Source organism: Syngnathus floridae, chromosome 13 (assembly GCF_059516105.1).
Source record: "Syngnathus floridae isolate MCC-2025c chromosome 13, RoL_Sflo_1.0, whole genome shotgun sequence".
Classification (NCBI taxonomy): Eukaryota; Metazoa; Chordata; class Actinopteri; order Syngnathiformes; family Syngnathidae; genus Syngnathus; species Syngnathus floridae.
Window position 1 is genome coordinate 12,732,643 of NC_142425.1, and position 9,074 is coordinate 12,741,716.

A 9,074-nucleotide genomic window follows, 5' to 3' on the forward strand; every position below is an offset into this window, starting at 1 on the left:
GCTACACTGCTGCCATCTAAAGGAGGTCGGTTACTTGCATGAATATTACTCGCAGGTCCAAAACATAAATAGAAAACAATATAAACGGCATCAATTTTTGATGAATGACATTTATTTCAGCTTTATATACAGATAAGGTGATTGAAAGCATCTTCATGGCAATGCCGAATAAGCTGCAGTCAGCAGAATGGAAAAAAAAACAAAAAACCGCAGCAAACTGTACAGTGTGATATAATGTCCTATTACATCATGGCTCATGGCCACTTAAAAGTTCATTAAAAGAAAGGGCAGCTATCATGTTCAGCATCCCTTACAAACTTTTTATTTTGGGGGGAAAAAATCACATGCGCACAATCCTCCCAGCCCCCCAAAAAGAAACAATTTTTCTTTTCGACCTCAACTGGACAAACTGTGAGCTTCTTCCAAAGTTACTTTGTCAGTAGTCGCCCGTCCTGCCTCTTCCGTTGTGCTTTTGTTCTCCCCAGAACAATGGTGAGTTTTAACACTGTTCTTAAAACGGAATCTTATAAGACACACGTTGCACTGATAAGGTTTTTCCCCGGTGTGTATTCTCATGTGCTTTGGGATGTACGATCTTTCGCTAAATCGTTTTGCACAAATTGGACACTTTTCCGAGCGTGACCTGATACGTTTTTTCACATGTTTCTTTGAACAGTCAGGATTCTCGTCTGCGCGTGTGGTCTTCTCTATCTTTACACGTTTTGCAATTGTCTGCGTCGTCTTCTCCGATTGGTCGAGTTTTTCGATTTTGTGCGTGGTCTCCCCTGATCGCTCGAGTTTTTCAATTTTATGTGTCATCTTCTCTGATCGGTCAGGTTTTTTGATTTTATGTGTCGTCTTCTCTGATCGGTCAGGTCTTTCACTTTTATCTATGGACTTCTCTGATTGGTCAAATCTCTCCATCGCGTGTGTTGTCTTTGCTGACCGAATAGATTTCTTGTCCCCGTGCGTTGCCATGTGTGTAGCGAAAGCCGATCTTCTGACAAAACTTTGATCACAAACTGGACAATCCCAACCAGTGTGTATCAGCATGTGTTTCTTCAAATATTCCTTTAAACTAAATCTTTTTTCACAGTACAAGCATTTGTAAGGTTTCTCTCCGGTGTGTTGCATCATGTGTCTTTTTAAACCGGCCGGCGTCGCAAACGTTTTCTTGCATTCAGAGCAGTGCCTGTTGTCATAGTTGCTATCGGTGTGTTGTCTTAGGTCTGAGCTCAACTCCGATTTCGTCGGGGAAGCAGAGCCGCCGGCTTCTTGTGCCTTAAAGGAGAATCTTTCACAATTACGGGAGGAAGCGAAAGGTTTCTCACTTTCGGAATCAGAGTCGTCCACGTTACTCGTCCCTTGATGCTGCTCTCCATCTGTACTGCTCCCACAAGCTCCAGCAAGGTAGGGAGCCTCGTCATGATTCTCCACCTGCCGCATATCTGTGCCGTGTAAGGAGAGCAAAATATGATGAACAAAAACGCCGTTTAAAATCGAGAAATCGTTTTTGGATTTAAATGATGCAATCTTAAACACAATCGTTCCACTTTAAAACGAATCGCTATTATTTGGCATCATGCGTCGAGATATACGTTGAATCATCTTATTGGAGAGATCGCCCCGCCTGCATTTAAAATTGTTGCAACGTATCATATCACCTTTAAACTTCTTCTTAGTCCTCAAAGCTTCTTCGACATCGTCGCTGTAATACGTGTCAGAAGAGTTCAGCGTCGCGTTGTCCACGGCCGGTTCCGACACCAGATGGTCACCAAGTTCTTCCTCGTCTTTTACCCGGCAGGAATTGAACGCTTTGTCGTCTATGTGCAATTTTATGTGTGATATCAGTTGGCCTCGACTTAGGAAGTCTGTCTGGCAGACTGAGCACTGAAAAGGGATCTGGCCTAAGTGCTGCTTCTCGTGGCTCATCATGCTCTCCTTGAAGGCGAAACCTTGGCCGCAAACCGAGCAAGAGAAAGGTTTCTCTCCGGTGTGTATGACCATGTGTGCGATCAAATTTTCATTGGAGGGACACTTTTTGCCACATTGAGGACATTGATGTTTGTTGGCATCACAGTTCTTGATGCTCTTCAAAGATTCTGCGGTGTGGTCGGTCCCTGAGAGTGGAGCTTTTGATATTCCGGTTGTCGGCGTGTTCTGCCTTGTATGTTTTTTCATGTGTCTCTTGACATGACTCTTCAAGAAGAATCTTTTAGCACAAACGGGGCAAGCAAAGGGTTTGTCTCTCACGTGTGTCTCCATGTGCTTTTTCAAGCCTTTTTTGCTTTGAAATGTTTTCTCGCATCGAGAGCTCTTCAATTTAATGTTGACGTCGTCTTCCGTCATGTCGCCTTCGGAATTCTTATCTGAAGATCCTGCTTTTGATCGTTCATCAGCATCCGTATGTTTCCTGGTGTCTTTCTTCACAAAATGCTTCGAGGAGTATCGTTTTTCTCCCTTGTGATTTTTCCTTTTTTTTTTGCTGTAAAACGTTTTCTGACTTTGGGAGCGGTGAGAATCCTTGTCGTGCTGCGTCATATCACCTTTATATTCCTTCCGAGTCTCTCGGTCGTCGTCACTGTGATCAGTGCGAGAACTGTCGGACGTAATGTCTATATCAGACAAGGGAGCGAAGAGGCTGTCTGGTTCCGATTGGAGATCTTCACATTGTTCTCCGTCCACTTTAGGTTTGCCCTCTTCACTTGGAATGTGCTCGGACATCTTAGGAATCTTCTCAGCATACCGACTGCTCCGCACATCCTCCACTTCCTTGTTCGGTTCCTCCAGCTGCTCAGAAGGAATTTCTTGTCGGGTGTCTTGTTGCACAGCTGCACCGCACAAGGGAAGAGAAACATGATTAAAACGGATATTTGGGTTAAACATCCCGTTACAATAACACAAGGGCTCTGATAACTTTAGGCCATGAAGTCCTATCTATGAAGATGAATGAGGTACTGTATGACATCAATAACTCGATTTAATTAGGTATGCATCTAAACTTAAAAGTGTTCAAACCTTGGTGCAGTTGAATACGAAGGTCCGCAACCGTGGCGACTAGTTCATTTTGTCTTCGCTCGTTCTCCTCTTTTTCCCGACAAAGTTTCTCTTCGTAGTCTGCTATAGTTCTCTCAAATAGGTCAAATATCTCTTCGGCGGCCAAGTTCAGTCGCTCCTTCATTAAGTCTTTCAACATTTTGACTTTACACATGTTTAAGTCGTCACACAAGCTAACGCTTAACTCGGCGCGCACGTTCTTCTGCTGTGCTACGGATTTCGTTCGAGGTGTTTATTTGAGGGTAACATCTGACGTTCGAGGTACTTACCGCCACCTAGTGTGCTGGAGTGTAGGTCAAAATGCGCATGCGCAAAGACGGAGCATTAAATTCCCATCATTTCTGTTTCTCCTAAAAAATATAGCTTTGAACTTAATTTCTTTAGCCTTCCATACATTTTAGAATAAAATATTGAATCTTTTTATCTAAAAATAAAAGTATATTTATGTGAACAACGTCTTTCACTAACAGAAGGGCAGCACCAAATTTGTCTGTGTGTTAATGGTAAAATTACAAATTTCAGGAAATTTCAGTATGGACCTTAAAGCCAGTGCACGCAGAACATTTCGGTTAATAACATGTAGGACACAATCGCAAGAGAGGATGAAAAAGAGGACGATTCAAAGTTCAACATTTTTTATTTTCTGTTAGTGATAACATATTTATGATTTTTATCATATAATTTTTTCAACTCAAAGGAGAATACCTGCTGCTGTAACGCTACATTTGCCAAACTTCAAACCAGGCACTTCAATTCCCACTCAGTGCACCAGGCGATACCTCAAACTCAGGCTGAACAATTAATCAAATTTAAGTTCCCGCAAATTTAAGTCCCCGCGAATCTCTTTGTACAAACCGAACAGGTGAACGAGTTCTCGCCAGTATGCTTTCTGAAATACGATCAACAGGAAAAACTTTTCTCACAGAAGGAACAGGTGAAAAGTTTCTCTTTCGTGTGCGGGCTCATGTGTATTCGGAGATACGAGCGACTAGAGAATCCTTTCGAGCAAACGGAACATGTGAAAGGTTTCTCAGTGGCGTATATTCTCATGTGTTGTCTGAGATAGGAATTGCGAGAGACGTTTTTGGCGCACACGAAGGGTTTCTCCAATGTGTGCTCATGTGCAGCGTGAGGTTATTGCTACACGAGAAGCTTTTGGCGCAAAGCGAACGTGAAAGGTTTCTCGGAGGTGTGTATCCGCTTGTGGCGTTTCATTTCGAACTCCACGTAGAATCTTTTATTGCAAACGGAGCAGGAGTAGGGTTTCTCCCCCGTGTGTATCGCCATGTGTCGCTTCATGTTCTGCTTGATGGAGAAGCGTTTGTTGCAAACGGAGCAGGCAAAAGGTTTCTCTCCGGTGTGCGTCAACATGTGCGTTTTCAAACTTCCTTTGTTGGCAAACATCTTCTCGCATAAGGTACAGTTAAATTGTTTGCTGTCCGAAGGATGCGTCACGTCGCCTTCAAAGTTCTTAAGAGTCTCCGATGGTTCTTTGAAATCATCGCTACGGTCGGCCTCCGACGACTGTGACATCACGTCTTCCATCTCCGACAGTGGGGCCGAGTTGTCCGCTAGATCTTGTTCTCCGTCCGCTTCTGTCGGTACGTGTTGACTTGAGCTGCTGGAGGTGGAAGGTTTCTCCGCCGCGTGCTTTTTCATGTGCATTCGGAAATGTGATCTGCGGGAAAAACTTTTGGCGCAGAGCGAACACCTGAAAGGCTTCTCCGACGTATGCGTCAACATGTGTCTCTTCATTTCAAACTTATCGTAGAATCTTTTACTGCAAAAGGCGCAGGAATGGGGTTTCTCCCCCGTGTGTAGGGCCATGTGTCTCCTCATATTCTGCTTGAAGGAGAATCTTTTATCGCAAACCGGGCAAGCGAAAGGTTTCTCTCCGGTGTGCGTCACCATGTGATTTCGTAAAACGCTTTTGTTGGTAAACGTCTTGCCGCAGCCGGAGCAAATGTAGAGTTTGGTTTCAGCGTGATAGGTCATGTCGCCAATGTACAGTTTGGTTTCCGTGCGGTAGGTCATATTGCCGTCCGACGTCTTTTTTGCTTTCAAAGCTTCCTTGCCGTCCTCGCTGTGATCCGTGTCGGACGATTGCGACATCACGTCGTCCATATCTGACAGCGCCGCTAAGTCAACCGCTTCTGCTTTTTGTTGACTTGAGCTGCCGGAGGTCAAAGGTTTCTCCCCGGCGTGTGTTCTCACGTGCTCCTTCATGGCCGCCTCGTCTCGGAATCTTTTATCGCAAATGAAGCAGGGGAAAAAGGCTTTCTCCCCCGTGTGCACTCTCGTGTGTCTCTTCATGTGATGCTTTAAGGAGAATCTTTTATTGCAAACCGTGCAGACAAAAGGCTTCTCCTTGGTGTGCGTGACCATGTGGTTTTTTAAAACGCTTTTGTTGGTGAACGTTTTGCCACATTCGGAGCAGTCGAAGTGTTTGCTGTCGGTGGGCTGCATCTCTTTGGACTTCTTCGTGGTCTTTATAGATTCTTTCTCGTCGTCGCTGTGATCGGTGTCGGACGAGCGTGACATCATGTCTTCCATGTCTGAGAGTGGAGTGATGTGTTCTCCAACAGCTTTCATCGGCTCGCTTTGAGTGGGGTGAAGCTGTGAGGATTGACCTTCATCGTCTTCACTTTTAACGTGGATGCCGGTCCACGTGAACTCGGTAACCTCAGCTTCCCTCAGCCCTAGAAGCTTCTCCACGGCTTGACTGTTCCACACGTCCTCCTCTTCCTCTTTAATGTAGGGGGGCGTTGCTGGATCCTCCCGCTGATCTGGGGGAACCCTTTCTTCACGCTCCACCTGCTGCACCTCTGCATCACACAAGGAAAAAAAGCAATTCGATTCAATATTGATATCGAATGCTTTGATTAAGTCACGCATTGAATATCTGATGACCATTTGCAAAATATTTATTTTAAGCGCGTGTGGCACCTCACAAAAGTAAACAAACCTGCTTTTGGGAACGGACCGTGATGCTTGGAAACATCGCCCGGTCGTGGTTGCTCGTTCTTGCTTCGACAAAGTTGCTCCTCGTACTCCGCGATGGTTCTCTCAACCAGTTCGATTATATCCTCGACGGCCACGTTTAGTCGCTGCTTCACCAACGTTCGCAGCATTTTCACTGTGCACATTTTTATACGATGACGTTGCGACGTGTCGCTAACCTCGGAGTCTCTCTGTTAGCAAGCTAAGCTAACTGGAACACCTCTGAGGTCCGCTATGACAAACAGGGACCGTTGATATTTAATTTTTTTTTTTGGTCTATTACTACTATACATATGTGGGCATAGAAGTAAAGAGTAAATAAGGGCAAAACAGAGTTTTTGCGGTGGCTCTAACAACGTTCTGCTTATTTAATCTCTTTTCTTCTTCTCTTCTTCGGGAATTTAATTAGGAGCGGGAAACGACTTTTGAGTGCATTAGCGCCACCCTCGGGACACAAAGTTCAGCTCAGGCTTTTTCAATTCACGGCCCCTGCATTTGATTAATTTTCCAAATTTGTTATTAAATAATATTTTTTTGAGTCATAAAATACAATACACGGGTCTTCAAGTTTTATCTTCTTTATTGTTCCAAACTCCTGCAACTTTATTTACTGACATTGTCATCATCCAGCACAGTTAGTGATTGTTTCAGTAAGTACAGTAAATTACACTTCGAAAAAGTACAGTCTCTTATTTCTATACAATTTAATGTTCTTTATTTTTAAAGTAGAGACTTTTAACTAGTTGGGAAAGGTTTTTCAATCTCTTCATGATCAGCGTCGGAAACGTCTGACCACATCGTCCATCTCCGATAATGGAGCCAAGTTGTCTTCTGCTTGTTCTCCTTCCGCTTCTGCCTCAAAGCCCGTCGAGCCTGACGGCTTTTTTGAATTGTGTTGTTCCAAGTGTTTTTTCAGATAAGCACGACTAGACAAACTTTTGTCACAAACCGGACATGTAAACTGTTTCTTTCCGCTGTGCGTTATCATGTGTTGTTTGAGATGTGACCTATGCGAGTAACTTTTCGCGCAGAGTGAACAATGAAAAGGTCTCTCCCCAGTGTGAGTTACCATGTGTTGTCTGAGACATGAGCTTTGGGAGAAACTTTTGGCGCAAACCGGACATGGAAACGGTTTCTCCCCAGTGTGCATTCTCATGTGGACTCCCAGATAAGACCTGTGAGAGAAACTTTTCGAACAAACCGAGCAAGTAAAAGCCTTCTCCCGAGTGTGCGTCACCATGTGTATTTTCAGATACGACCTGTGAGAGAAACCTCGGCCGCAAACGGAACATGTGAATGGTTTCTCCCCGGTGTGTCTTTTCATGTGTTGCCTGAGGTAGGATTTGTGAGAGAAACCTTTAGCGCAAACCGAACACAGAAAGTGTTTCTCGACCGTATGCGTGCTCTTGTGTTTTTTCATCTCCAACTCATTGGAGAACGTTGCGTCGCAAACGGAACAGGAGTAGCATTTTCCAGTCGTGTGCATCGCCGTATGTCTCATCATACTACGCTTAGCTGTGAATCTTTTGTCGCAAATTGAGCAAGCAAAAGGTTTCTCCCCGCTGTGCTTTATCATGTGTGCTTTTAAATGACTTTTATAGGCATATTTTTTCCCGCATACAGGGCAGTAAAAGTGACTGTCATCTTCCTCGTGCGTTGTATTCCCTTTCGGTTTCTCTTCAGTCTCCGAAGATGCTTTGGTGTCGGCACTTTGATTGTTGTTCCAAGACTCTGATGTTGTGTTGTTATCTGGTTTTGAGTGTGGCTCTTCACACTGTTCTTCATCAGCTTCTGTTGTCATGTGATCACTGGAGCTGCTAGGGGCCAAAGGTTTCTCCCCGGTGTGTGTTTTCAAGTGTAGTTTGAGTTTGGACATGTGAAAAAATCTTTGTGAACAAAATGAACAGGAAAAAGTACTTTGGGCACTGTGCGTGCTCATGTGTCTTCTCAGTTCAAACTTACTAAAGAATCTCTTGTCGCAACCCAAACAAGAAAATGGTTTCTCCCCTGTGTGAATTGCCACGTGTCGGCTCAGATTCTGCTTGAAGGTGAAGCTTTTACCGCAAACTGAGCATGCAAAAGGTTTCTCTCCGCTGTGTGTTCTCATGTGCGTTTTCAAAGCACTTTTGTAGGCAAAAGTTCTGTCACATTGAGAGCACTTCAAGTGTCTTTTGACTCTGGGATGTTCCCGTTTAGATTTCTTGGTCTTTGGCGGTTCTCCGTCAGCTTGACTTGAGCTGCTGCTCTCCTCACTTTGACTGTGATGAAGCTGCGAGGACTGACCTTCGTCCTCCTCACTCTTCACACGGACACCAGTCCAGGTGAACGTGATGACGTCAGCCTCCTTCTCTTCCTCTTTAACGAGGGGCGACTCTCCTAGCTCCTCCTGCTTCACGGGAGAGAGAGAGTTCTGCTCAGAGGGAACGTCTTCTTGCTTCATGTCTGCAGGACACGGAGGAAGAACCATGCAGGTCTCATAGATGTGTGTTGGGAAAAAAAGAAGTTGATAGTGTTAAATCAAGAATTACACAAACCTGCTCAGTGGAGTTGAAAATGAGGCGTTAGAAAAGCGTAGTATTGTTTCCTCTGCCCCGCTGTCGTTTTCATCAAATAACTTTTCCACGTTTGATCAGCGTTTCTCCAAATCTCTCAGCATGTTCAGACTTGGCTCTTTGCTTAGCGACTTGTAGCTAACACGCTAAGCTAACGCGTAAAAGCTTCAGTTTAGATTGGTGTCCACGGGAAACAGCGAGAGGGTTTGCCTAAAACACGACACATTTGTGTGCTAATTAACGCCCACGTTTATTGTAATAAACAGGTTGACGTTTAGATTAACAACCGTCTGCTAATGTTACCTTTTGTTCTTAAGCTTAATTGGCGGATCGCAGACAGCTTTTTGGTGCATTAGCGCCGCCTACATGACGGAGGAACGTTTTCTATTTTTTTTTTGAGGGGGAAAATATTTACTATTCTATATTTACTCTATAAAGTATACCTTTGGTTAGAGTAAAAAAAAA

The 9,074-nt window shown here is 44.3% G+C and overlaps 3 protein-coding genes across 4 annotated transcripts; all 3 read right to left on the minus strand.

Moving 5' to 3' along the window:
• Positions 1–90: 90 nt before the first annotated feature.
• LOC148388965 (uncharacterized) lies at positions 91–3,292 on the minus strand. Its single transcript, XM_088395083.1, has 3 exons — positions 3,019–3,292; positions 1,665–2,831; positions 91–1,448 (listed from the first exon to the last, which is right to left on the minus strand). Exons 1-3 carry the CDS (start codon positions 3,209–3,211, stop codon positions 397–399), a joined length of 2,412 nt encoding a protein of 803 aa, XP_088251209.1. The 5' UTR covers positions 3,212–3,292; the 3' UTR covers positions 91–396.
• A 383-nt stretch (positions 3,293–3,675) lies between these two features.
• On the minus strand, positions 3,676–6,473 carry LOC148388966 (uncharacterized). Of its 2 annotated transcripts, none has more exons than XM_088395059.1 (2): positions 6,041–6,473; positions 3,676–5,882 (listed from the first exon to the last, which is right to left on the minus strand). In XM_088395059.1, the coding sequence occupies exons 1-2, from the start codon at positions 6,201–6,203 to the stop codon at positions 4,198–4,200; spliced, it is 1,848 nt and encodes a 615-aa protein (XP_088251185.1). In that variant the 5' UTR covers positions 6,204–6,473; the 3' UTR covers positions 3,676–4,197. The 2 variants fall into 2 exon arrangements, with proteins under 2 accessions (XP_088251185.1, XP_088251184.1); XM_088395058.1 differs by having other exon boundaries at positions 6,023–6,469.
• A 146-nt stretch (positions 6,474–6,619) lies between these two features.
• Positions 6,620–8,946, minus strand: LOC148388967 (uncharacterized). Its single transcript, XM_088393563.1, has 2 exons — positions 8,592–8,946; positions 6,620–8,499 (listed from the first exon to the last, which is right to left on the minus strand). Exon 2 carries the CDS (start codon positions 8,495–8,497, stop codon positions 6,830–6,832), a length of 1,668 nt encoding a protein of 555 aa, XP_088249689.1. The 5' UTR covers positions 8,498–8,499; positions 8,592–8,946; the 3' UTR covers positions 6,620–6,829.
• Between the last annotated feature and the right edge of the window lie 128 nt (positions 8,947–9,074).

Coding starts and splice junctions, on each gene's coding strand:
- LOC148388965 (XM_088395083.1), bottom strand. CDS start 3,211: ATGTGTAAAGTCAAAATGTTGAAAGACTTAATGAAGGAGCGACTGAAC. Junction 2,832..3,018: donor TCGTATTCAACTGCACCAAG/GTTTGAACACTT, acceptor TGTGCGGTGCAG/CTGTGCAACAAGACACCCGA. Junction 1,449..1,664: donor GACTAAGAAGAAGTTTAAAG/GTGATATGATAC, acceptor TACACGGCACAG/ATATGCGGCAGGTGGAGAAT.
- LOC148388966 (XM_088395058.1), bottom strand. CDS start 6,203: ATGTGCACAGTGAAAATGCTGCGAACGTTGGTGAAGCAGCGACTAAAC. Junction 5,883..6,022: donor CGGTCCGTTCCCAAAAGCAG/GTTTGTTTACTT, acceptor TGTGTGATGCAG/AGGTGCAGCAGGTGGAGCGT.
- LOC148388967 (XM_088393563.1), bottom strand. CDS start 8,497: ATGAAGCAAGAAGACGTTCCCTCTGAGCAGAACTCTCTCTCTCCCGTG.